This window comes from Choloepus didactylus, chromosome 1 (assembly GCF_015220235.1).
Source record: "Choloepus didactylus isolate mChoDid1 chromosome 1, mChoDid1.pri, whole genome shotgun sequence".
Taxonomy (NCBI): domain Eukaryota; kingdom Metazoa; phylum Chordata; class Mammalia; order Pilosa; family Megalonychidae; genus Choloepus; species Choloepus didactylus.
This window is the reverse complement of record NC_051307.1, coordinates 242620067-242647720: the sequence shown is the minus strand read 5'-3', so window position 1 is coordinate 242647720 and position 27654 is coordinate 242620067. Positions and strand designations below refer to the sequence as shown.

Genomic DNA, 27654 nt, shown 5'->3' with positions numbered 1-27654 from the left:
CCCAAAATCCCACCCCAAAGACCTTTCCCCACACTGGTCCCTCTACCTGTTGAAACCCAACTCATTCTTGAAAGTGCACATCAAAATGCTGCTGCTTCCAGGTTGACTTCATGGAGTCCTTCAGTCAGACTGAGAGCACTGTATTAACCCCTCTCCTTACATACTCTGGTTACCCCACCTTGTTACATACCAGTGCACTGTGCTCCGGCACCCAGCCTCACTTGGATCTGCACCCAACTCTGAGCCAACCACTTGGTGATTCTCAGTAAATCGTGGTGTGTTGCAGGGAAGGGGGAAGGAGCAGGGAACCACAGTCATAACAGTTTGTTAACAAATACAGATGAAGAAAGGCGCAAGAGATGAAGTTTGCAGGGGTGGGGAGGTCAGGCAGGGCCAGATTAAGGAGCTTGAACTTTATTCTGGAGGCAATTGGGTGTCACGGAAGGGTTTTTAAGCAGAGGAGTTTTGGTTTTAGATGGAAAATAATGTTGATAATATTTTTAATAATAATGTTAAATCCCTGTGATTTTTAGAACCCTTTCATATCTGTTATCTCTGTCACTATTGTAAATGGAATTTTTTCTTAATCTCTGTTCAGACTGTCCATTGCTGGTGTACAGAAACACAACTAACTTTTGCATGTTAATCTTGTACCCCACAACTTTGCTGATTTCATTTATTAACTCTAGTAGTTTTCTTGTGGATTCCTTGGGATTTTCTATACGTAGGATCATGACATTTGCGAGTAGAGAAACTTTTACTTCTTCCTTTCCAATTTAGATGCCTTTTGTTTCTTTTTCTTGACTAATAGCTCTGGCTAGAACGCCCAGTACAATGTTGAATAACGGTGGTGAAAACAGACATCCTTGTCTTATTCTTGATCTTAGGGGGAAGGCTTTCGGTTTTTTGCCATTGAAGTATAATGTTAGCTGTGGGTTTTTCATAGATACCCTTTATTGTATTGAGGACTTTCTCTTCTATTCCTAGTTTTCTGAGTGTGTCTATAATGAAAGTGTGTTGAATTTTGTCAAATGCCTTTTCTGCATCAATTGAGATGATCATGTGTCTTTCCTTCATTTTATTGATGTCAATAGAATCAATCATTGCTTGATTTTATGTTGAACGATCCTTGCATTCCTGATATGAATCCTACTTGGTCATGGTGTATAATCCTTTTAATATGCTGTGGAATTCTGTTTGCTAGTATTTTGTTGAGGATTTTTGTTTCTATATTCATAAGGGATTTTGGTCTGTAATTTTCCTTTCTTGTGCTGTTTTTATCTGGCTTGGTGTCAGGTTAATGCTGGCCTCTTAGAATGAGTTAGGAAGTGTTCACTCCTCTTTCGTTTTTTGTAACAGTTTTAAGAAAGAGTGGTGTTAATTCTTCTTTGAATGTTTGGTAGAATTTAGTAGTAAAGCTACCTGGATTTAGACTTTTCTTTGTTGGGAGGTTTTGATTCAATCTCTTGTTATTGTCCTATTGAAGTTTTCTATTTCTTCTTGATTAAGTTTAGGTAATTTGTGTATTTCTAGGAATTTGTCCATTTCATCTAGTTTATCTAAGTTGTTGACATAATTGTTCATAGTATTCTCTTATATTCTTTTTTATTTCTGGGAGGTCAGTAGTAATGTCCTCTCTTTCATTTCTGATTTTAGTTATTTGCATCCATCTCTCTCTCTCTCTCTCTCTCTCTCTCTCTCTCTCTCTCTCTCTCTCAGTCTAGCTAAAGGTTTGTGAATTGTGTTGATCTTTTCAAAGAACCAGTTTTTAGCTTCATTGATTCTCACTGTTGTTTTTCTATTCTGTATTTCATCCAACTCCACTCTAATCTTTATTATTTCCTTCCTCCTACTCACTTTGGATTTAGTTAGCTCTTCTTTGTCTAGTTCCTCAAGGTGTGAAATTAGGTTGTTGCTTTGAAATCTTTTTATTTTTTTAATGTAGGCATTTACAGCTATACATTTTCCTCTGAGCACTGCCCTCAGTGCATCCTATATGTTTTGGTATGTAGTGTTTTCATTTTCATTTTCTCAAGCTATTTCTTAATTTCCCGTGTTATTTTTTCTTTGACCTATTGTTGATTAATTTCCATATATTTGTAAATTTTCCAATTTTCTTCTGTAATTGATTTCTGGCTTCATTACATTGTGGTTGGAGACGTTACTTTGCATGATTTCGATCTTTTTAAATTTATTGAGACTTATTTTGTGATCTAATTTAAGATCTATCTGGAGAATAATCAGGAACTCACCTTTTGACCCTCTTCCTTCAAGGGCTCTGCCAGTCTAAGCCCTCTGACAGCAATGAAAGCTCCAGCAAAGTCCATTCGTTCAACCCTGACCTGGTCATTGCCCACTGCTTCAAGCGGTTCAAGCAGGAGGACTTCTCCCTGCCACAAAGTCGCCGCCGGATCATCATTGTTCCTCACGTGGAAGATCAGATGCCCGTCAATCCCAACCCCCAGCCCAGTTCTCCCCCAGTGTCCATCCCCTGCTTCAAGACCCTGGAAGCTGAGGATACACAAGAGCAGCCAGAGGACACAGAGACCTGGCTGAGCCAGAGGTTGAAGCTTCGGAAGGAACTGGAGTCATTTGGCAACTTAGAGAGGTGGCTGAAGAACAAGCCCAGCTTCACGCCTTCAGAGGCCAAGGTCTTGAACAGGATCCACCAGGAGCATAAGGCCCAGATGGAGGCCCTCTTGACTGCTACCAGGGCCACCAAGGTGAGTAGCCCCATTTGCCCAATGCGGACCCTAAAGGCTTGAGGGGCATTTTGTCATTTTGTTCCCTTGGGTTAGGTAGGGTGGGAATGGGTCCTCCCACTTCACAGATGAGCAAACAGAGGTCCAGAAGGGGAGGTATGTTAGTTACCTGTTGTTGCGTAACAAATACCCCCAAACATAGTGACTTAAAACAACAAATATTTATTATCTCACTGTTTCTGAGAGTCAGGAATCTGGGAGTGGCTTAACTGGGTGGCTGTAGCAGAGGGTCTCTCATGAGGTTGCCATCAAGATGTTGGCCAAAGCTTGACTGGAAATGACTCTGCATCCAAGATGGCTCACTCACAGCTGTAGGCAGGAGGCCTCAGTTCCTTGCCACATGGACTTCTCCATAGAGCTTCTTGAGTGTCCTCAAAGTGAACGAAGTAAGAGAGAAAGCAAGGAGGACACTGCCAGAGCCTTCTATGGCCCAGTCTCAGGAAGTCTCAGTTTCAGACGTCTCACATTATCGCTTCCACCCTACTCTATTTGTTAGAAGCGAGTGACTACGTACTGCCCACAAGGGGAGGGAAATTTAGGTTCCATCTTATAAGGGACGAAAGTTGAAGAATTTGGGGGCAATTTTAAAACCACCCTAGGAGGGATAATTCCTGACAGTCCATCTTAGTGTTCATATAATACTCTTTGTTCATTCATTTGCTCATTAACACGTTTGCTGAGGCTATTGTGAGGTTCATACATGTGGAGATGGAAGGAAAAGAGGAAATTTCTCTTACAAATGTGGAAATAAAAGCTCAGCAAAGCCAACAGTGTAAACGGCATGGAGATACTAAACGGCAGAGTCAGTACCAAACCGTCATCTCCCAACTCCTTGCCTTTCTGTGACATTTCCTTGCAATAAGAACACTTGAAACTGCTCCCAAGTCAGGTGAAGTTGGGAGAATGGGTCAGATTACATAGAAGTAAACACAGTTCTGCTACCTCCTAAATACTAAACCCTTCTCTGCCACTTCCTAACAGTGCCCTCTGGGCCTCAGTTTCCTCATCTGTAGAATGGGGATAAACATAGTGCCTACCTCCTGGGGTTGCTGTGATGTCTAAATGGGTTAATTTATATAAGGTGCCTAGCACAGTGTCAGGCAAATAGTATAGAGTGGGTACTCAATAAATGTTTGCCATTTTTTATTTTCATTGCAGTCTCACCGATGTCATTTGGGTTGGTGCAGAAACTTCAGGCTCAGTCTTTGGTGTTATCATAGTTGTCTTATAGCAGCATGGCCAATGGAATGTGATCCCCAGAGTTTTTTAAAATATGCCTCCAAATTCTTCAACTTTCCTCCCTTATAAGATGGAACCTAAATTTCCCTCCCCTTGTGGACAGTATGTAGTCACTCGCTTCTAACAAATAGAGTAGGGTGGAAGTGATAATATGAGACGTCTGAAACTGAGACTTCCTGAGACTGGGTCATAGCCAGGGCTGCTATAAAAAGTACCACCAATTGGGTGGCTTAAACAACAGGAATTTATTTTCTCACAGTTTTGGAGGCAGGAGTCAAATTGAAGTATTAACAGGCCATGCTTTCTCTGAAGTCTATAGCATTGTGGTGGTGGCTTGCTGGCAGCCCAAAATTCAGTCTCTGCCTCTGTCACATGGCTTTCTGTCTCCTTCTGTTTCCTATTACTCCTACTACTTCCCTGTGCTAATAAGGACTTCTTTCATATTGGATTAAGGCCCACTTTGATTCAATTTGGCCTCACCTTAACTAATAACATCTTCAAGGATCCTATTTACAAATGGGTTCACACCCACAGGACCACGGGTTAGGACTTGAACATGTCTTTTGTGGAGAACATGATTCAATCCATAACAATAGTCAAAACCCAAATTTCATGGTCTAACATACCCTTTCCTGCCAGCAGCACAGCATCTATGAATAATTAGTGGGCTTAACCCAGCTCTGCCATGTACCTGCTGTGTGACCTTGGGCAAGTCACTTCAACTCTCTGACCCTGTTTCATTTGTAAAAGAAGAAAGTAATACCTCATACCTAATTCACAGCAATGTTTATTTATTGGCAGTTACTCACAGACTTGCTCTCAAGGTGCTCACATGCTAGTGGGGGAAACAGACACATAAAGAATTAATGATGCTACAGTTGGCTACAGGCCACTAACAGAGGTGAACACCAAACACTACAGGGGCACAGAGGAGCAAAAAGCTAGGGAGCGCAAGGGCCCTTATAAACTGTCAGGGTCAGGCAGTATTCTTATAAATGTCTTTTTAACCTGGACTTGGAAGAGGAGTAGGATTTGGATAGGTAGAGAGAGAAGGAAAGGTTTTTCAGGCAGGACTTGCAGCATGAGCTAAGGCTGGGAACAGTGGGGTGCCCCACCTGGCTCCAAACAGGGGTGTGTAAGTTTGGACGCACCCAGAGACCAGCGGGATTATAGATACTGAAGGCAAATGTCTTGTCTGACAGGAGAGATGTGGAAAATGCAATTTCAGTTTTCATGTTGTCCCAGCCTCTCATTGCAGATGAGACAACTAAGCCCGGAGAAGCAAAGTCTTCCAGCCGTCCAGTGGCAGGACGCAGTTGCCCGACCCCAGTGCTCTCTGTGCTCCATCTTGCTGTCTGTTTAGGGGTGCCTCTTCCATTTCTCTCTAACTCTGGGGATCACATTCCATTGGCCTGTATCCCCTGAACTCTCCACTCTCTGCCCCACTCACTCTGCCTCTTTTAGAAAAAAGGCTCCCGAACCTCCCGTCTCATAGTGCCCCAGCTCCGACTGCCCAAGCCCCCTGCCCTGGCAGCCATGTACGCCTACCTGCGCAGCCGCAAGATCAAGATCCTGGAGATGTTCAGCAAGGCGGACCGAGGGGAGAACCAGAAGATCAGCAGGGAGGAGTTCATCACGGCTCTAAAGGCAGTAAGTGTTGCTCACGACTCCCATGCTGGACATCGGTGGGGAGAATGGAGATGAGCTCCCTCTCCAGCCCCTGGCCCAGGTTCTGGATCATCTGAAAAGTAGACATGGAGCTCAAATGATCAGCCTTATTATTTGGAAAGCCAGACTAGAAAACGTGGCTTGACCTGTGACCAAATCAGACCCCTAAACTCACCCCTGCTCCAGTCTGACTTTGAGAGGCCCTACCTGAGTTGTTGAGTCTACAGAGCAGACCCCATAGCCATTGCCCTGCCTGGGGAATCACTGTCTCTTGCCCATCAGTCCCCAGAACTGAGCACAGAAAGAGCTGGGCCTTCGGTCTTGCCTCTAGAACCCTCTAGAGGTTCTCCATCTGTCATATGCATATCTTTCACCTGGGAGTCTTGTTAAGATGAAGCTTCGGAGTCAGTACATCTGCATAGGGCCCGATGCTGTATTTCTTGCAAGCTTCCAGGTGATATGGATGCCACTGGTCCACAGACCACATTTTCATTGGTTATTTAAAAATTAACATTAATTATAATAATCAAATTAAAAATCCTCACCAGCCACATTTGAAGTGCTCAATAGGCACATGTGGCTAGTGGCTACTCTATTCAAACCATGCAGATGTAGAATATTTCCATCATCACAGAAAATTCTATTGGTCTATCATGGGTCTGCAACTATAGCCCATGAGTGAAATCTGGCTGCCTCCTGTTTTTGTAAATAAAGTGTGCTGGTTTGAATCTGTTATGTACCCCAGAAAAGCCATGTCCTTTTAATCCAATCTTGTGGGTGCAGACTTAGTGTTGGGTAGGACCTTTTAATTATGTTGTCTCCACGGAGATGTGACCCAGCCCAATCAAGGTGGATCTTAATCCCCTTGCTGGAGTCCTCAATTAGAGGATAAAAGACAGATGAAACTGAGAGAGCTCAGAGATTCTTAGAGAAAAAATGCCCGGAGACATTTTGGAGAGATAGTCATTTTTGAAACCAGAAGCCAGGAGAGAAGGAGCAGCAGACATCGCTATGTGCCTTCTGATGTGACAGAGGAACCCCAGATGCAAGCAGCCTTTCCTGAGAGAAGGTATCCTCCTCTTGTTGCCTTAGCATGGACATTTTCATGACCTTAGAACTGTAAATTTGTAAGCTAATAAATTTCCATAGGAAAAAAAACAACAACCCATTTCTGGTATATTGTGTTCTGGTAATTTTAGCAAACTGAAACAGACTGTGATACCAGAGAAGTGAGATACTGAAATTTGCAAATACCAAAAATGCTGAAACAGCTCTATAAATGGATAAGGGGAAGATTCTGGAAGAATTATGATATGCTTGATAGAAAATACCTAGATTGCTTTGAAGAGGCTGTTGGTAGAAATAGGGATGCTAAAGGTACTTCCAATGAGAACTTAGAAATGATCAATGTGTCATTGCCAAACTGGAAGAAAGGCAATCCTTGTTTTAAAGTGGCAGAGAATTTGGCAAAATTGAGTACTGGTATTGGATAGAAAGGAGAATTTAAAAGCAATGAGCTGGGATACTTAGCTGAAGATATTTCCAAATTAAATGTGGAAAGTGCAGCCAGGCTCCTTCTTGCAGCGTATAGTAAAATGCAAGAGGAAAAAGGATAAGCTGAGAACTGAACTCTTGGGTACAAAGAAACTGGAAACTGATGGTCTAGAAAATTCTAGGCTTCCAGAAAGTGAGATCCCAGAAGCCCCATGTGAAGATTTAACAGAACATGGAAGAACCAGTCAGCCATATAAGGGCAGGACAGGCTTGGAGATGGAGTTATCCAGAAAGGATTTGTGGAAAGTCCTCCTGTCTGATGGCTGGGATGCCCGCATGCTGCATGCTAAATCAACAAGTTTTTTGCGAGATCTGTATAAACAGAACTACTGCCAGGACTAAAAGGTACAGAAAAGGGACAGATTGAAGGAAAAATGATTTCAAAGGCAGAACTGTAGAAGCTAAGGTCTGGAGCCAAGAAACCTCGGGCCAGGGGCGCAGACCCACCTGTGCAGGTGAATAGAGTTTTCCCTGGAGTTCCCAGAGGGCAGGCCTTCTGCCCCTTTGTTCAGGAAAGTGTTGCTGCCCCAGGTTTCAGAGAGCACATTCTCCGGGGGTTGGGGAGAGCCTGGCTAACACTCCACTGTTCGGAGAGGGGTGAGCCTGTCCCCCGGAGATGGCAGAGGGTACAGGTGCTGCCCCGATGCTTGAAGAGGGTAGAGCCGAGAACATGGTGGTCTTCCCAAAGCGAAACCTCACCCCAGTGCTTGGAGAGAGCAGGGCCGCAGTGTAAGCCCTTGGAGAGGGTGGGACTCCCACTCTCTCAAGCCCCAAGGATAAAATGTCATTCTGTATATGATTCTCAGACTTTGAAATCTAATGGAGTTTGCCCTGCAGGTTTTTGGACCTATTTGGGAACTTTGACTCCTGTTTTCCTTTCAATTTCTCCAATGGGAACATTTATCCTATGATTGTCCCTCCTTTGTATATTGGAAGCAGATAACTTGTTCTAAATTTCACAGGTCCAAAGCCAGAGGGGAAATTTGCCTGAGGACAAACCACACCTGTAACTGATTTTGATAAAACTTTGTACTTATTTATTGTTACTGAAATGATTTAAGGTTTTGTGATATTGTGATGGAATTGATGTATTTTGCATATGGAAAGAACATGTCTTTTTAGGGTCCAGAGGGTGGAGTGTGCTTGTTTGAATCCATTATGTAACCCCAGAAAAGCCAGGTCCTTTTAATCCAATCTTGTGGGTACAGACTTATTGTTGAGTTGGACCTTTTGATTAGTTTGTTTACATGGAGATGTGACCCAACCCATTCAAGGTGGGTCTTAATCCCCTTGCTGGAGTCTTCTATGAGAGGATAAAAGACAGATGAAACTGAGAGAACTCAGAGATGCTTAGAGAGAAAATGCCCAGAGACATTTTGGAGAGAGAGCGAGCCATTTTTGAAACCAGAAGCTGGGAGAAAAGGAGCAGCAGACATCGCCATGTGCCTTCCCATGTGACAGAGGAACCCCAGATGCCAGCAGCCTTTCCTCAGAGAAAATATCTACCTCTTGATGCCTCAGTTTGGTCATTTTCATGACCTTAGAACTGCAAATTTGTAACCTAATAAATTTCCATTGAAAAAACCAATCCACTCTGGTATATTGCATTCTGGTAGCTTCAGCAAACCTAAACATAAAGTTTTACTGGAACATGGCCATGTTCATTCATTCACATACCAACAGTGCTTTCATACCCAATTGCAGAGTAGTTGAATAGTTATGACAGAGATTGTATGGCCCACAAAGCCTAAAATATTTACTCTCTGGCCCTTTATAGAAGAAAAATGTACCAACCTTCTGGTCTAGATGAATTAAGCCTTTATTGATTTTGAATACAAGACACCTTGGAAAAAACTTTAGGAAACTGACTGCTGCGTCTTTTACAGTTTTAAATCATCACCAGATTTCATGCTATTGTTTATGACATGTAATTACCTGAAAAACATTCCAAAGTATTTAAAATAACAAAAAGATAAAGGGCCTTTAATCACCATAATAAAAAACAGTACAGGATTTGACCTAAGATGGTGGCTAGGTGAGACAGAGCAAAAATCACCTCTGTGGAAAACATTAGATAAAAAAACAGAAAGTGACCCAGAACACCACTTCCAGAGTAGCACCAGCCGGACAAGATTTGCTAAAGCCACAGGGAAAATGTGTTTGGTGAAACCAGGAGTCTGCATTCTGAAATGAGTGAGTGAGTTGGCTGAGTCCCTTGGCCACACTGCGGTGTGGGGAAACAGTGGGTTGGCATTTAAAAAAAAAAAAAAGCAGCAGCCTGGGAACAGCTGCAGGTAAGACGAGAGTGGTCTGGACTAACGCCTCAGTGTCTGGGGTGGAGGATACCCCTTCCCACACCCACTGCTGATTGTCTTGGGTCCAGGGGAGCAAAGGGGAGCCAAAAGGAGAGGAAAAAAAAAAAAACGCATGACTTGCAGCAGTCTCCCCAGCAGGTGGGGCTACTCCTGCCCGGGGCCGAACACACAGCACAGAGCCCAGCCGAGAAACCCAGCCTGACAAGGAGTCTTTCCCGCAGCACCACTCACACGACACAATATCGGCCGTGGACAGTGGCCTTGAATACACCCACAGCTGATTGTCCCGGAGCTGGGAGGGCAGAGCTGTGCTGAAAGGGGGAAGTTAACGCATCCCATTCAACCATCTTTGAAGTGGGCTGGGAACGCCCCTACACAGCCCGGCGGCCCAGGGCTTCCCTGGAGGCCAGCGCTCACTTGTGACGTGGCACGGCCACCCCCCCACAACAGAGGTCCTGGAAAAGCACAGCAGGGAGAGGGAAACTGCTCGGAAATCCCAGGGAACCTATGCCAATATCAAGGACTTTTGTGTCAGTGGCAGAGAACAGCCTTAAATCTCCGGGAACACCTGGGAGGTTTGATTGTTAAACATGCCCTTCCTCCCTAACTGCTCAGGCACATGCCCTTCATTGAGGGCAGACGGCACTGACAACACACCCAAATTAAGTGCACCAATTGGACCCCAAAAGAATCAGATCCCACACACCACAAAGCTGGGGAGAACTGACTTGAGGGGAATAAGTGACTCACAGACGCCATCTGCTGGTTAGAGAAAGTGTATGTCACCAAGCTGCAATTCTAACAAATTAAAGATCAAGTAAAGCAAATGCCAAGAGGCCAAAAACAACAGAAAATCTTAAAGCATATGATAAAACCAGACAACATGGAGAACCCGAACCCAAACAATCAAATCAAAAGATCAGTAGACACACAATACTTGGCCCAATTAATCAAAAAACTACAGACAGGCAATGAGAGCATGGCACGGGATATAAAGGACTTGAAGAAGAGCATGGCACAGAATATAAAAGACATAAAGAAGACCCCAGAAGAGCATAAAAGATATTGCAAGAGTAAATAAAAAAAACAGAAGATCTTTTGGAAATTAAAGAAACTGTAGACCAAATTAAAAAGACTCCAGATACTCATAATACAAGATTAGAAGAGGCTGAACAACAACTCAGCCTCCTCGAGGATCACAGAACAGAAAATGAAAGAACAAAAGAAAGAATGGGGAAAAAAATTGAAAAAATCGAAATGGATTTCAGGGATATGATAGATAAAATAAAATGTCCAAATTTAAGACTCATTGGTGTCCCAGAAGGGGAAGAGAAGGGTAAAGGTCTAGAAAGAGTATTCAAAGAAATTGTTGGGGAAAACTTCCCAAACCTTCTACACAATATAAATACACAAAGCATAAATGCCCAGCGAACTCCAAATAGAATAAATCCAAATAAACCCACTCCAAGACATATTCTGATCAGACTGTCAAATACTGAAGAGAAGGAGCAAGTTCTGAAAGCAATAAGAGAAAAGCAATTCACCACATGCAAAGGAAACAACATAAGACTAAGTAGTGACTACTCAGCGGCCACCATGGAGGCGAGAAGGCAGTGGCATGACATATTTAAAATTCTGAGAGAGAAAAATTTCCAACCAAGAATACTTTGTCCAGCAAAACTCTCCTTCAAATTTGAGGGAGAGCTTAAATTTTTCACAGACAAACAAATGCTGAGAGAGTTTGCCAATAAAAGACCTGCCCTACTTCAGATACTAAAGAGAGCCCTACCGACAGAGAAACAAAAAAATGAGAAAGAGATATAGAGATTTCAACAGACATATATAGACTATTACATCCCAGGTCACTGGGACACACATTCTTCACTAGTGATCACGGATCTTTCTCCAGAATGGACTGTATGCGGGGACATAAAAACAAGTCTCAATAAAATAAAAAATAAAAAAAAATGAATTTGTTCAAAGCACATTCTCTGACCACAATGGAATACAAATAGAAGTCAATAACCATCAGAGACTTGGAGAATTCACAAACACCTGAAGGATAAAAATGAGGGGGAGATGAAAACATTCCCGGATAATCAAAAGCTGAGAAACTTCATCACCAGTAGATCAGTCCTAAGCAGGCTGAAAGGAAGGGACACTAAACAATTGACTGAAACCATGTGAAGAAATAAAGATTTCCAATACAGATCACATTTATTGTGAATTGTATTGTTGATTTATAACTCTACTATTTACTTCCTACAGGATCTAAAATACATAAACTGTAATGATAAATCAGTGGTTATCAACTCAATGTAAAATATGTAATTTTTGACAAGAACTACATAAAGGTGGGGGAATGCAGGAATATAGGAACACATGTCCTATTGAAGTTTACATGTCCTATTGAAGTTAAGTTGGTATCAAAGAAAAACAAAATTGTTATAGATTTAAGATGTTAAATTTAAGCCCCATGGTAAACACAAAGAAAGTATCAGAGAATATGATCAAAGAGATGAAAAGTAGAGTAGGGGTTCCAAGAAGTGGGGGAAGGGGCAATGGGAAGTTAATAAGAAATGAGTGTAGGGTTTCTGTTTAGGGTGAGGGGAAATCTCTAGTAATGGATGGTGGGAAGGTGATAGCATTGCAACATTGTGAATGTGATTAATCCCACTAATGGAATGTAGGGAGGGGTGGAATAGGAAGATTTAGGCTATATATATCTTTCCACAATTGAAAAAAAAAAAAAAAAGACAGTCTAAATGCCAAGGATGATCCTGGATGGGATCTTTGAGAGGAGGCTCAAAGGGACACAGATGGGACACAAGAAAAAAAAAAAAAAAGGAAACATAGAATATAAGCTTTATATCAATGTTGAATTTCTTGAACTTCTTAGCTGCGCTTAATGACATTGCATAAAATAATGTTCTTGTCGATGGGAAAGGTATATGTGAATTATATTGTTTGTTCAAAGATATGTGCAGCTTGCTCTCATATGTTCAGAGAACAGAGCAATAGATGATGGGTGTTAGGGAGGGAGGGAGAGAGAGGGAGGGAGAGAGAGGGAGGGAAAGAAAGAGATGGTGGTGTGACAGGCTCTTAAAGGTAATGGATCGGGGTATCAGGGGAGGGGGTTTGGGATATGATGAAGATCCATGTATGGGGTTTGTACTGTTTTTGCAACTTTTCCTGTAAGATTGAACTTATTTCAAAATAAAATTTATTATAAAAAAATAGTACAATATTAAATCTGTTAGCCCAAGGAGAGTTCTGATCTTTTTTAAGGAAAGTTCAGTGAGCAATGACTGCTATCTAAAGAAGCTAAGGACAAAATTACATTTCCTTTAAAACCTTTTTTTCTTTAGTATTCAATGTCATTGGCAAGCATTATACTCCTTGTGATGGTTAGGTTCATGTGTCAGCTTGGCCAGGTGATGGTACCCAGGTGTCTGGTCAAGCAAGCACTGGCCTAACAATTGCTGACAGGATGTTTGTGGCTGGTTAATAAACCAGAAGGCTAGTTTATTAAATCATCAGTCAATTGGCTGCAGCTGTGACTAATGACGTCAATGAAGGGTGTGTCTTCCAAAAGCGAGAATTCAGTCAGCTGGTTTTAATCCAATCAGTTGAAGACTGTTAAGTGAGACAGATAGAGGACCTTCACTTCTTCTTCGACTGACCAGCAAAGCATTTCCTGAGGAGTTTGTCAAAGTTGCCAGTTCGTTTCCTGAGGAGTTCATTGAATATGTTTGTCAAATTTGCTAGTTTGCTGCCTGAGGAGTTCATCGAACATCTTCATTGGGGTTGCCAGTTTGCTGCCTGCCCTACGGAATTTGGACTTGTGCATACCCACAGTTGCGTGAGACACTTTTATAAATCATATTTATAGATATCTCCCACTGATTCTGTTTCCCTAGAGAACCCTAATATACTCCTCTAGCATTATATCCCTCAAAAGTTGCTTACTGTTCTCACTGTACTAAAAGAGTAACTTGTATAGTATATCTGATCCTATTTTACTTCAGTTTAGAGAGGCTTGTATGTTCCTCATGGGCAAGGATGATAGACATGTGAAATCACTGTTGAAATCCAGCATGGTAAATGCCATCACTGACACTGGTACAAAGCAGATGGGAGCTGGATGGGAGGCCAGCAGAAGAAGTAACCAATTCTATAAAGATGGGGACATAGCTGGAGTGGGCTTTGAAGGAGGGATAGGAGTTTTTCAGGCAGAAAGAGAACTGCCTAAGCAGAGGCAGAAGGCGGGACAGTGCAGGGTGTGTTTGGGGAATGGAAGGGGCTCTGAGCAGGGACACTGGGTGTGAGTTGGGAGGGGAGGATGGATGTGGCCAGGCTGGCGGGCATTTGGATTGGAGCTTCCCGACCTTGGGGCCTCTCTTCTGTCCTCAGGTCGGAGTCCCTTTGACCAACCAGGAGGTGGAGGATATAGTGATCTACCTCAGCTCGCTGGGGAAGTACAACAGCATCACCACGGAGATCCTGGCCAACACCTACAAGCAGTGGTCTCTGGCTGTGCAGAGGAGCACCCTCCGATCCAGAAGCGAGTGTATGTCCTCCCCCACTTCCCCATTCTGAGGGAACATGGAGGCACCCTGGCCTCTCCTCTCAACACTCACTTCCTGAGTGTCACACACTCAGGCTTACTGTTGGGGTTGCCAAGGCTCTGGCATTTCCAGGCCCAGCTATCAGCTCAGGAGTTAAACATTCTCTTGGGCACTCAGCTACCACTTTGTGCAGTTCCAAGATGAATGAGGCCCAGCCCTGGTTCTTAAAGGAGGATTCTCAAAGGGTAGTTTCAGCCCACCAGAGCCCACCTGCTAGACTGATCCAAATGGCTAGTCTTTCCAGACACTTTCATTTGTATGTGGGTCTAAGGCCTTCTTACTGTTAATATACATGTTATTGAGAAGTTAACCAAAATTTCTTATTCAGAAACCATAATTAGCACATGTTCAGAGTTTACTGGGAAGTCTATATTGGTATTCTGTTACCAAGGGTTTTAGCAGGGCTGCTGTGAACAGTTATATAGGTTGTGCACTGCACAAAATCTCCTCCCTGAAGGGGCAAGTAGGATGGGAAATCCAGCTCAAGCTCCAGTTGTCAGGTGGTACACTTGTGGGGCCACATGTGCCCAGAGGAAGCACAAAAGCAAATTGGAAATGGACCAGCTGTAGCTCTTGGACCAGCTGTACCTCTGGTTATAAGTTTATTCCTCAACATGAGTGCCCCCCCCCCCAAATATCATTTTCCTTTTTGTAAATGCAGTAAAAATTTGCTCTGCCCCCACTAGGTTGCCAGGAATTTAATCTTATGTATTTGGCTCCTTTGCTTCCCTAAAGGGAGCAGTGGCTGCCCCAAACTGATGCTTGGTTCATTTGATGGCCACAGTCCGCTCCCTCAGAGCATCCATTCTTCTCTTCCAGCTCTCCAGGGGGAGCATTGCTTGCAGCACCCACATTTCCAACCTCATTGCAATAAGCTGCCCCACAGAGGCACTGTCACCTCCCAGACAGGGTCTCTGCCCCTCTCCAAGTTTGCCCCTCCTCTGGCTCCCCCTCCAAGGGAAACCGACCACCCCACAGTCACCTCCTGCACATGTTGCCACCCCATAATAGTAATCCCCAGCGTTCATCCAGTACACTCCCCCCTTTGTTTCCAGTGCATTCTCAGGGTGGCCTCCAGTTAGCTGTATTTTCCTGCTGATGCTCCTTTTGCCTTTTCATTATAAATTACCAAAGCTCATCATTATCTCTGTAGTTTGCTACCAGTCATTTGGCGAATTCTGCAGGGTGCCATGATGCATATTTGCAGGAAAGGTATTTGGGGCTTATTATTTCCTGATAGACTTGAAATCAAACAGCTGGTATTTGCTTGAGCAGTCATGTTTCTGTGTCATCACTGAGTTCCTTTTCCCCTGGAGTGTGGCAGTGGGTAGGGTGGGTGGATTCAGGTGACTCTTGCTCTGCCCAAAGGGGCAGTGTCAAGAGTTTGAGCGTGTGGCTCAGAACAGCAAAGGCTTTTCCCACTGGGTAGTGCCCCCTGTGGGCCGTAGCTTTACCTGCAGTTTATCTTCTCAAGTCCCTCAGAGATCAGAGTTACTATTCACACTTTACCATGGAGGAAGGTGACGCTCAGTGAGGTTGAGCCACTTGCCCCTAATGTCAAAATTGGAAGGTGGCAGGGCCAGGATTTGATTTCAGCTTGACTGAGATAATGACAGCCTGAATCATGGGGCAGTAGGATTCTTTCATTCATTTGGATATTTATTGAGCACATACTATGTGCCAGGCACACTTCTAGGAACCGGGAGGGCAGCTGTGAATGAGCAAGAGAAAGTCCCTGCCTTTGATGAGTATGTGTACTTGGTTAAATAAGATAATATCCAATAGCAGTTAATGCCTTGTAGACAAAAGAAAAGAGCAATGAGGTCGTGGCTAGCGAGGACATGGGAGCTCTCATCTAGCGATGGGACAATCTGGAGGAGGGGCACTGTGGGCAGGTGGGGCTTCGAAGGAAAGGCCCTGAGATGGGAAAGTCTTCTGGGACAGAGAAGACACAGTGGGTAGGTGGAGTGAATGAGGAGTGAGTGGAAGGAGATGGGATCAGGGGGAAAGTAGGTTGAGGCCAGGTCCTGCAGGGGCTTGTATGCCAAGGAAAGAACTCATGTGCCATGAGAAGCCAGTAGAGAGTTTTAAGCAGAGGAATGAGGTGCTTGGATTTATATTTCGTAAAGATCTTATTTGCCATTTGGTGGAAACAGGATTATAGAGGATGAGGATGGAAGGAGGAAGTTGGGGTAATGGTGCAAAGTGGGACAAGAGGTGGCCTGGACAAGGAAGGCTGCAGTGGAGATGGAGAGAAGGGATGTAGAGCTGACTGGACATGTGGGAAATTAGGAACAGAACAGCCTGGCGCCTGCATGATGAACACTGGTTACATTCTTGACCGAGTCCAGGCCTGGGCACCCCTCTTAGTCCTTCCTGCTTTTGTCTCTTCCCTCCAACCCCAGATTACAGCTTGGCCAAAGACAAAGCTTCCCCACAGAGTTTGTCTAAGAAGCAGAAGGTGAACTCAGCCCTGCAGCCTCCCAAGATGGACTTGCTGACCGTGCCCGTGGTCGACACCCAGCAGGAGGCGCGGCCCATGACCCTGGAGGAGATGGAGGACGTTGGCAAGCGGTACCGTGAGAGGAGGCGGCAGTACAAGGTAACCCCCTTTCCAACCTCGCCATTGGCCGAGGGAAGGCACAGGCTTGGGGACAGGACAGGCTTGGGTTCCAATCCTGCTGCACCCTCTTCTAGCTGTGGGAATTAGGAGGGGGGCATTCTTTACCTTCTGAACCCCCATTCCGTCATCTATATAATAATACCTACCTTGCAGGGTGTTCCGGTTTGCTAATGCTGCCATCACACAAAATACCAGAAATGGATTGGCTTTTATAAAGGGGGTTCATTTGGTTACAAAGTTATAGTCCTAGGGCCATAAAAGTGTCCAAACAAAGACATCAACCATAGAGTACCATCACTGAAGGAAGGCCAATGGCATCTGGAAAACCTCTGTTAGCTGGGAACGCATGTGGCTGGCGTCTAGTTGCTCCCAGGTTGCGTTTCAAAATGGTGTTCTCCCAGGACATTTCTCTCTAGGCGTCAGGGGGTATTCTCTTAGTTTCTCCCAGGCAAACTCTGGAGTAGCAATGTTTATTTTCAATGGCCGTCTCTAAAATGTCTATCTCAGCTGCAGCTGCTCTGAGGTCCTTCTATTTGTGAGCTCTTTTTATGACTCCAGTGATTGAATCAAGACCCACCCTGAATGGGCAGGGTCCATATCTTCATGGAAACATTCAATCAAGAGGTCACCCCCTAATCAAAGGTGTCACTCACAGTTGGATTGGTCACATCTCCATGGAAACACTCAATCAGCAGGTTCCAACCTAATCAACACGTCTGTCCCCACAAGAATGCATCAAAGAACATAGCATTTTGGGGGACACAGTACATCCAAACTGGCACACAGGGTTTTTGTGAAGATTAAATAAGATGTTTCTGAAAGCATCAAGTTCCCCTCCCCCATTCTTTATTACTTTGCACACTCTTACAGCTGAAATCCAAGCGCCTGGCACTGAGCAATCACTCCAGAAAAACATGACAAAGGAAAGAAGGGAGGAAGAATGGGTTGCTTGAATTAATTCATTCAATAAATATTTATCGAGAGCTTATGATGTACCAGGTACCCTTCCAGGTGCTGTAGCAAACAGTACAGTCCCTGTCCTCGAGAGCTGACAGTCATGGACATAGACAATACCTTATATCCAAATATATAATATATAAACATATATGTATATAAAATATAATAAGAATATGTGTAAATACATAATAAATATATATACAATAAAATGTCAGGTGTTGATAAGTCCTATATCAACTAAGATTTGATTCAACTGCATGACAAGAAAACTTCACGTTAGAGCAGGGGTCATCATATTTTTTGAGTAAAGGGCCAGATAGTAAATATTTTTGCCTCTGCAGGCTTTACAGTCTGTGTCTCACCTATGCAACTCTACCCTTAGAGCACAAAAACAGCCTGTGCTGGTTTGTATATATTATATCCCCCAGAAAAAGCCATATTCTTTGAAGTAATCTTGTGGGGGCAGACATATTAGTGTTGATTAGATTGGAATTCTTTGATTGAGTGTTTCCATGGAGATGTGACCCACCCAACTGTAGGTGATAACTCTGATGAGATATTTCCATGGAGGCGTGGCCCCACCCATTTAGGGTGGGCCTTGATTAGTTCACTGGGGCTCTATTAAAGCTCAGACAGAAGGAGCTCACAGGTAGCTGTAGCTGAGACAGACATTTTGAAGACTGCCATTGGAAACTGATGCAGACATTTTGGAGAATGCCATTTTGAAACGCCACCTGGGAGCAAGCAGATGCCAGCATGTGCCTTCCCAGAGGTTTTCTGGACACCATTGGCCATCCTCCAGTGAAGGTACCCAATTGTTGATGTGTTACGTTGGACACTTTATGGCCTTAAGACTGTAACTGTGTAACCAAATAAACCCCCTTTTACAGAAGCCAATCCATTTGTGGTGTTTTGGAAAATGACTGCATTAGCTAACCAGAACACAGCCATAGGCAATACATAACCAAATGAGCATGGCTGGGTTCCAGTAAAACTTTATTCGTAAAAACATGTGATGGGCCAGATTTGTGGGCCTTACTTTGCTGAATCTGGCATTAGAAGCTTAAACAAGATAGATCATTTTCCCTTGTTTAAAATAAATAAATCAAAAGGCAGCCAATTGTGGCTACACAATCCCCAGGGATCTGGGCTCCTTCTCCCTTGCTCTGCCATCCTTCGCATTTGGCTTCCACTTCAAGGTCACAGATGGCAGCACCTAAGTTAAATTCCCATGCAGCCAAACGCTTGAATTTAGGTTTTCAATAGGATGCCTCTAGGGCGTGTGTACTGTCCTTTACTGTATATATTATATTGTTATGCACATTAGTGGAGGGGGCTGCACTCTCAGAACCAGTTGAGGGCCCTTGGGGCTAACTTTGGCCATCAGCCATCTTCTCCTGAGTCACTGACCACAGCCCCTGTACTGCAGCTCCACCCCCACGTGTGTTCTTGTGTTGCCCCCCATGCGGGCCTTGTGAGGAGGGCCAGGTGTGGCATTGCATTTGCCTTCCACCCGGAAGGAAAGAGAGATGGCAAAGTGAAAGACGGGCCTCCCTCATCTGCTTGCAGATGACGATCCCCTCCATCCAGTACACAGAACGGTGCCGCCTGGTACGCAGTGGAAATAAGCAGTTTGACCAGCACTGCCTCCCGTCCACCATCTGCGGAGAGATGGCCGAGCTGATCGACGAGTCCCGCAGGGAGACCTTTCTGGTCTACCTGCAGTGCTGGAAGCTCTGTGAGTCCTACGGCCTCCCACTGACAGAGGACATCCTCATGAAAGGTACAGCTGCCCTGGAGAACATCTTAGTTTGCCAGGGCTGCTATAACAGACACCACAGGCTAGTTGGCGGAAACAATCAGCATTTGTGCTCTGACAGTTTTGAAGGCTAAACACCCAAAATCAAGTTGAGGACAGGATCATGGTGCCTCTGTCTCTTGCCAGCAATCTGTAACTCAGTCTCTGCCTCAGTTACATGGCCGGCCGTCTCCTTCTGACTCCTACTCACTACTACTCTGTGTCTAAATTTCCTCAGCTTTCTAAAGGCTCCAGTCATATTGGATTAGGACCCTTCTTGATTCAGTTTGGCCTCACCTTTACTAATAACATCTTCAAAGATCTATTTGCAAATGGGTTCATACTCCCAGGACCAGGATTAGGACTTAAGCACGTCTGTGGGAGGGCAGGATTCAATCCATAACAGATGCTAAGAGGACCAGAGCTGGGTCAAGGGGGCATCTGCCTGAGGTTTGTTCTCCCCCCACCAACATGCACTCAACTAAGCTCCCGTGGCCAGTGGTGGAGACATTGAGAGAGGGGAGGGGAGGATGAGTCAGGCCAATTTTGCTGTCAGTTAGACTTTCTAGAACACAAAGCCTGGAGGTGTGGGTTCCCCAACTGAGATTTCAGGGGTCTGGGTTCTGGAGCTCTGAGCTTGGTGAGCTGGGATTCTAGAGCCAGAAGCTTCCAAGGGCAGGAATTCTGGGTGAGGGAGCTCTGAGGTTGAGCCTAAACGAATAATCCCAACGTCCAGGACTGGACTCTAGTCAATCTCTTACTGTCTCCTTGGCTGCTATCTGCTGGGTGCCTTGGTGACTGACACCTGATGCTCTGCGGGCAAGGGGGCTCCCACACTGTGACTTCCAGGCCTCTGTTCTAGACTAGAGCTCGGTGGGCCCAGACTCCAGGACTCAAGCTATGGGCTGGAATTTTATGTACCCCCATCCAGTGACTGTACTTTTATTGTGGCTTTTCTCCCCTGATTTTATAGATAATACTTGCTCATTTAAAATTTTTTGAAAATTAAAAATAAAAATCCCCCTACCCTGCATTGACCACTATTGATATTTTGGTGACCATCCTTTCACAAATCTCTTTTTCTTTTCCATTTCCAAAATTTTATGGAAAGGGAATCATTTAAAGGTCATACTTTAAAAATCATATATATATATATATATATATATATATTAAATGCACTTTAAAATATCATGTGTACCTTTTTAAAAATGTATGCCAATCCTCCTTCCCTCTCCTCCCCGCTTCCCCCCAAATAACCAAAGCTGACGATCTAGGGTATAGCCTTCCATCGCTTTTCCTAGAACACGAGATTTGCGTGTACCATCAGCTGTGGAAGAATGCTGCCCAATAGTTGCAGGAAGGCTCCTCTGGCCCAGGATTTTTTCTGCGTTCTGCATTTCTTAGAAAACTCCCTGTTCCAGTTTGCTAATGCTGCCATTATGCAAAGTACCAGAAATGGATTGGCTTTTATAAAAGGGGTTTATTTGGTTACAAAGGTACAGTCTTAAGGCCATAAAGTGTCCAAATGAAGGCATCAACAATAGGGACCTTCACTGGAGGATGGTCAATGGTGTCCAGAAAACCTCTGTTAGCTGGGAGGGCATGTGGCTGGCATCTGCTGATCCCAGGTTGTATTCCAGCTCCTATTTCAGCTCCTGTGTCTTCTTCAAAATGTTGCTCTTGGGGCATTGTGTCCTCTCTTAGCTTCTCTAGGGCAAATTCTGGGCTAGCATAAGTCTGCTTTCAATGGCCATCCCCAAAATGTCTCTTTCAGTTGCTCTCCAAGATGTCACTAACAGCTACTCTGAAGTCCTTCTGTTTGTGAGCCCCTTTATAAGACTCCAGTGAACTAATCAAGGCCCAGGCTGAATGGGTGGGGCCACACCTCCATGGAAATTATCTAATCAGAGTTATCACCTACAATTGGGTGGGTCATATCTCCATCGAAACAACCTAATCCAAAGGTTCCAACCTAATCAACATTAATACATCTGCCACCACAAGACTGCATCAAAGATAATGGCATTTTGGGGGCCATAATACATCAAAACCAGCACACTCCCCCAAGGATATCTGTGAGACCACTTGAAGACAAGGATAAAGCTGCCATCATACTAGTCTAAGTCACCAGGGCAAAGCCTCCTCTCAACCAGGAGTCCCCCTGCAGGGCTATGTACTCCATCCTAACAGAGCACAGGGAGCCAGAACCTTCCCTCCAGACCTTAGGGACTTTGCTTTCCTGGTCCTAAACAAGACTCCCCCATCTGGGGTCTAATAAACAGCACTGTACCAGCACCAACATCCCGGTTTTGATATTGTACTACAGTTACATACAGTGCCATCTTTGGAGGAAGCTGGGCAAAGGAAGGGTTCAAAGGACTATTTCTGCCACTTCCTGTGAATAGACAACCATTTAAAATAAAAACTTTAGAATGTGTATGAGAAAAAATCTTATAAAATAAAAATGTGTATTTATTAAAAAAAAAAAAAGCTCCCAACTTAACCCCCACCCCCACCCCACCCCAGCAGGGCCTCCTGGACTCAAGGAGGGATGGAGAAGGTCTTGGGCTAATAATGACCATGTTTCTCTTGCTGCTGACAGCTCTGCTATACCCGGGAGACAAGATCATTTACCAGAAAGATCAGGTGTGCCCGATCCGGCAGCCAGGAGGCTACTACTGCGACTTCAAGATCTTCCCTCCAAACCTGGCTCTGCTGAGGTCCCAGGGGCTTGGCGAGGCTGCAGTGAAGAAGACTGACAAGCTGAGTCTTTGGACCCCTTTTTCCCTATCACTTGCCTGCGGCCCCATGGCTGTCTGTGCAGCTGCAGGGTGGGACGCTGATATACCCAGGGTCTGCAGCCTAACCTGGAATTCCCAACCTCACTATCACCACTGACTCATCAACCCCAAGTGTCACCCCTAACACATTCCTCAGGGTTGTGACCTCCTCGCCTCAGCTCCCAGACAGCTACCCATCTGACTACAGTCCTAGGTGATCTCAAGATCTCTGGAAAAGATGAAAAGAAGAGACTTTTTTAGAGAAACCGGGGGATACCCAGTATCAGGAGCTCTGAGAGAACAGTTGGGGCAGCCCCCTCTCTGCCCTGCTGCCCCCTGGGCTGGCACACCCCCTCTCTGGCAAGAGGAGGGCTTGCAGCCCCTAGGAGGGGAAAAGGTCTCCACCCTGGGTCTGTCCTTGACTCTCAGATCAACCAAGTCCTCTCTGAGAAAATGGCCTCCTTTGTTGATCCAAAGCCTGAGCTATCCTGATTTGAGCTGTGGGCAGATTATGAGCCAGCATCAGTGGGTGACTGGTGCAGAGAATAAGGGGCATCCCTGCAGGGGGGCGGGGCCAGCATGGCAGGAGGAGGGGCCAGCTGACTGGATGCCTGAGCCAGAGGCACAGGGCTGGCCCAGCACTCCACATCACTGCCAGCTTCCCACTGTAGGGTGTGCCCACTGGCTGGGAGAAGACACAGCACAGTCAAGGGGAAATCAGGCAGGCCACAAATTACATAGACAAGTTGCTTCACTCCCTGAGCCTCACCATTCTCATCTGTAAAATGGTCATAACAGCGCCTAACACACAAATGAGGATTAAAGGAGAAACACACATAGTTATCTTAGCACAGTATTTGGCAGACAGTTAGCACTTAATCAATGATTGTTGTTGTTGTTAGTATATAATACCTGTCCTGTCCAGAACATTCTGGGCCTGTCCACAAATCTGGTTGCAAAGACCTGAGCATGACTCAGGCAGGGTGGCAGCCTAAAGGTCCCTTTCTGATCACTGGGGGACCACCTTCTAGCCCCTGACACCAATTCCTGAGCCATGAACCCAGGGAGTAGATGGGAAACTGGGAAAGGGGTTTTTGTCCATGCTTAGGCTACAGCCAGCTATAAAGGGTAAGGAGCAGTCTTCTGGGGCAGGGATAGACACTGGCTTCATCTTGCTTCTTAGACTGTGTTGTGAAAGACTCTGAGGCCTGATGCAGGCTTGGTGGGAAAGAGTGCTGTGATTGATTAGTGATGCCTGCCAGGCCCAGGGTTCGGGGATTAATTTTTGTCATCCTTGTCTGCAAGGCTGACTTAGGCTCTGGCTGGGGACATAGGAGTCAGAGGCCCCGAAACGATTTGGATTCAGCAGCTACTATTGAGCAACCCTCCTAACTACCCTGGGAGTTCTTTATTCTGGGAAATGAGAAAACCAAGGCTCAGAAAGGGAAAGTGACTTACCCAAAGTCACCTGGGCAGCCAGGTTATGAGCCAAGGCCTGGATGACCCATGCCCACTGTGGAGCATGGAGGGACAGAGTTGGGGCTCCACCCCAGGTAGAAGAGACTGTCCTTTCAGAGCTCTGGTTTGAGACTCAAAGTGGGGCCCAGCCCTGCAGCCCCCAACTGTGATACCCCAAGGCCCCATTAACCTGGATTTCCCCCCTTTTAACAAAATTCCCCTCTCTCCTCCACTAGGAAAACACCAAAGAAAATCAAGAAAATATACTTTAAGGAGTTTGAAGAGTTCACCAGGTTTGTAGCAGCCATCTAACTCCGGAGAGAGGGAGGCAGAGGGCAGTCTGGCCAGCCTTGGAGGATCAGTCTAGACTTCAAGAATTGAGCATTGCATATTCCCCTGCCCACTGGGGAAGCTGGCTCCAGACAGGCTGGCCCAGGCCACGGCAGGAGGGAGCCCTGGGTGCAAACTGGGGCAAGGGAGGCTGGGCACTTTTGTCACAGACATCCCATCAGGACTCCACAAAGCCTCTTTTGGGGCAGAGAAGGTGTTAGCCGAGGTGTCAGGAAACCTGGATGTGATGCCTGGTTCTGTGACCTTGTGCAAGGCTTTTCTCTCTGGACATCAGTTTCCTTAGCTTTCGAAATGGGGATGTGTATGCATACTTCACAGAGAAGCTACTGGAATTAAATGAGAGCATATGAGGCTCAAAACCTTCTCTTTCAGCACCAGAGAATGTTGGAAGTGACTTGCCCCCTGACCAGGAATCCAGGAGTGTAGTTCAAAGCAGCCATAAAAACAAAGTCTCTACAACATCTCCTTCCTATTTTAAAAATCCATGCAAATTTTGCCTTGTACTCCATGATATGTCTGTACTTTTTTCATATATTTTTTATTTTAAACATTTAATTTTGAAATAATTTCAAACTTACAGCACAGTTGCAAAAATAATACAACTCCCACACAGAGAACTCCAACATACTCACCCCCACCAGATACCCAGATCCATGAACTTTTAGTATTTTGCCACAATTGCCGTATTATTCTATCTGTCTATCTATCCATCATCCATCCATCCTCAATCTATCTATTTCTCTATTTTGCAAACCTTTGAGAGTAGGTATACATCATGCTCCTTGAACACTTAATACTTCCATGTACAGTTCCTGAGAACAAAGATGGTCACTTATATATCCACCTTAAGCTGTCTGTGCTTATTTCAATATAAAAATAAGACTTGTCTCCCATTACATATTCAAGTAAATGATACTCCAAGGAAGTGGGCTCTGTTTATCCCATGCCTGCATGCTCTCCTGAAGGTACACATAACTCTATTTTGGAAGCTCCTAGCACAATGTCTGGGGTTCAACAGTTCCCAGGAACTGACAGACAGTAAAACAACACTTACTGAATGCCAGGCAGGCATGGTGCTGAGTGCTTTACATGTGTTAATTCATTTGAATCCTCTCAACGACTCTATGAAGTGAGTTACTGTCAGCATCCCCATTTTATAGGAGAGAAAACTGAGGTACAGAAAGGTTAAATGTCTTGTTCAAAGTCACACATGTATTAAGTGGTAGAGGGGGATTTGAGCCCAGTTATGGGGGCTCCAGAGGCTGAACTCTGAACACCACCTTAAAAGGCCTCTAGAGAATACACAGTATATGCTTAAGAATTTGGTTGTCAGAGGCAGCCAACTGGAGGTCAAGCCTGCACTCTGCCACTTACTCATTGTGTGACCTTGGAGAACTGACTCAGCCTCTCTAGGCATCTGATTCCTGATTGATGAGATAAATAGGATAACAGAACCTATCACTTGGAATTGTTGTCAGGGCTGAGAGGCTAAAGCACTTAGCATAGTGCTAAATCCCAACTTTGGTCATAATTGATTTGCTTTGCTGAGAAGGGGCCCCAGCCCTGGCCTGGCCTGCCGTGATGACCTTCCCTGCATCTTCTCCTTTTCCAGGAAGCTGAAGGAGAAGAGGCCCAGTGGTCGGCAGAGAACCCACCCCAACTTCTTCTGGCCAGGCCACCTCCTGGACAAGCTGCAGCTCTACCTACCTACTGTGGCTATAGATAGGAGCCTGGCACTCTTCAGCTGTGTCCAGCCCTAGCCCCACATTTACTCAGCTGCCTACCACTCCAACTATTGGTGGCCCATTAGGGACATGAAATACATGGCCTGTGCCTATCACGATGCCCCCAAGGTCTACTACATCAACTAGAGCAAACCAGGGGTTGCTGAACCCAGACATCCTGGGGCTTCTGGGCTAGAACAGCTAGCAGCCCAAACCATAGACAGGGGCAGGGGGCGGGTGGGATGTCAAAGAGCCAGACAAAAACAAACAGTTTCAGTGGGAAGGCTCCCAGAGGCTGGCTCCCTCCAGACCAAAATTGTCCAGGGTTTCAGAGGGTAGATGTGTACAGGAAAAGAAGGGCAGTTTTTGAGGGTTTCCCTCCCTGCCCTTTGTCCTTTTGAAATAAACCAGATTGGAATTTTTCTCATGTTGCTTAATAATGAGCTGATATGATTTCTTGCTCAGGAGCTGTGGCCAGAGTGGGGGTTCAAAAAGCTGGGGTCTTGAGCCTGGGGGAATACAGCAGGCGCATTCCCTGGGACAATGACAGGGATGCCTGCCTGGGCTCTCCAGCCTGTCCTTTTGGGATCTCAGTGGCCACAGGTCAGCAGCAGGCAATGGGTACCCCTGTGTCCTCCTCTGTGAAATGAAGTGGAAGCGTGTTCCTCACCCCTCAAAGGCTTGGGTTACTACCTCCAAATCTCTTGGGTCTTTGGAAATTGGAAGCATCCTGTCTGGTTCACAAGCCCTTCCCTGCCGATTAACCCACCCATCAAGACCTCCTCCTTTCTAACTTTCTAACTTGCATCACACAGGGTGTCATTAGTAAAGCGCCTCCATATGCCACATCCCAGCTGACTTCCCACAGCCCTGGGAGATAAGAGGATTCCCTAGGTGTGATGCTGACACAGAGACCACAGAGTTCTAGCCCCAACCCTACCACCTGCCAGCTGTGTGACCTTGAACAAGACATTTTACTTCCTTCTCTGGGTCTCCTCAAACCCCTGCACACCCAACATTTCATGAGGGAGTTGTGACACTCTCTTCACTCGCACCTCTCATTCAGTTATCAACACAATCCTCTTTAGCTTCTGCCCCCATCTCGTCCCTGGAACCATCTTGTCAAGGTCACCAATGACATCTGTATTGTGCTTAAATTGTGGAATCAAGGGGAGTTTTTTCGCCCTGAAATGTGATTTTCACAATAATATTAAAGAGAAAAGCAAAGAAAAGCAAACCAAGTAGTTTAGCCTAGTGGTTAGAAGTATGGAGTTTGAAGTCAAATCTCAAATTCAGTTTTCACACATGTAAAATGGGGAAAATAATAGAACTACCTCATAGAATTGTTGTGAGGTTAGTAAATGCCCATTGAATGTTAGCTGTTATACTCTCATTACTATTTAAAAAAATTTTTTTAATTGTGAACTTTAACATATATACATAACAGTAATAACATTCAATGTACGATTTCAGAAGTAGTTAGCGGGCAAAACTCAAAAGAATGTTATGGGTCACCAGTTCCACAAAGCCACTATTGTAAAATATAACATACCCACAGGAAGGTGTCATCTCTCGATGTACAGTTCAAAAAGCTGTCATATTCATTACTATTTACTATATAAATTCACGTGAATGAATCATTAGGAAGTCCCTGTTTTGTTGCGTCCTGGCCACTTTAAGGCACCTCTCGAGACAGACGAAACGCTGGCGGAAATAGCCTGAAAGCTGGATTACCCTCGAGAGACGCGGCTTCAACTGCTGGCGGAAGTGTATGTGCCACCAGGTCTTGAAAGCTCA

At 45.0% G+C, this 27654-nt stretch overlaps 1 protein-coding gene and 1 long non-coding RNA gene across 4 annotated transcripts in view; one reads left to right on the top strand and one right to left on the bottom strand.

Annotated features, from left to right (window-relative positions):
- Positions 1–26264, top strand: part of MBD4 (methyl-CpG binding domain 4, DNA glycosylase) — a 40041-nt gene extending 13777 nt beyond the window's left edge. For 2 of the 3 annotated variants that reach the window (XM_037802430.1, XM_037802420.1), the window contains one exon: positions 2275–2692. In XM_037802430.1, the coding sequence (XP_037658358.1) occupies positions 2275–2556 (282 nt within the window). In that variant the 3' untranslated portion in view covers positions 2557–2692. Of the gene's footprint in view, positions 1–2274; positions 2724–5465; positions 5652–13951; positions 14109–16571; positions 16769–19315; positions 19530–22146; positions 22307–24018; positions 24076–25745 lie in introns of those variants that run through there. The other variant, XM_037802444.1, reaches the window with a different exon arrangement.
- Positions 4810–27516, bottom strand: LOC119508734. The gene is made up of 3 exons (XR_005211573.1): positions 27410–27516; positions 5550–5742; positions 4810–5391 (listed from the first exon to the last, which is right to left on the bottom strand). It is a non-coding gene; the product is annotated as an uncharacterized LOC119508734 (long non-coding RNA).
- Between the last annotated feature and the right edge of the window lie 138 nt (positions 27517–27654).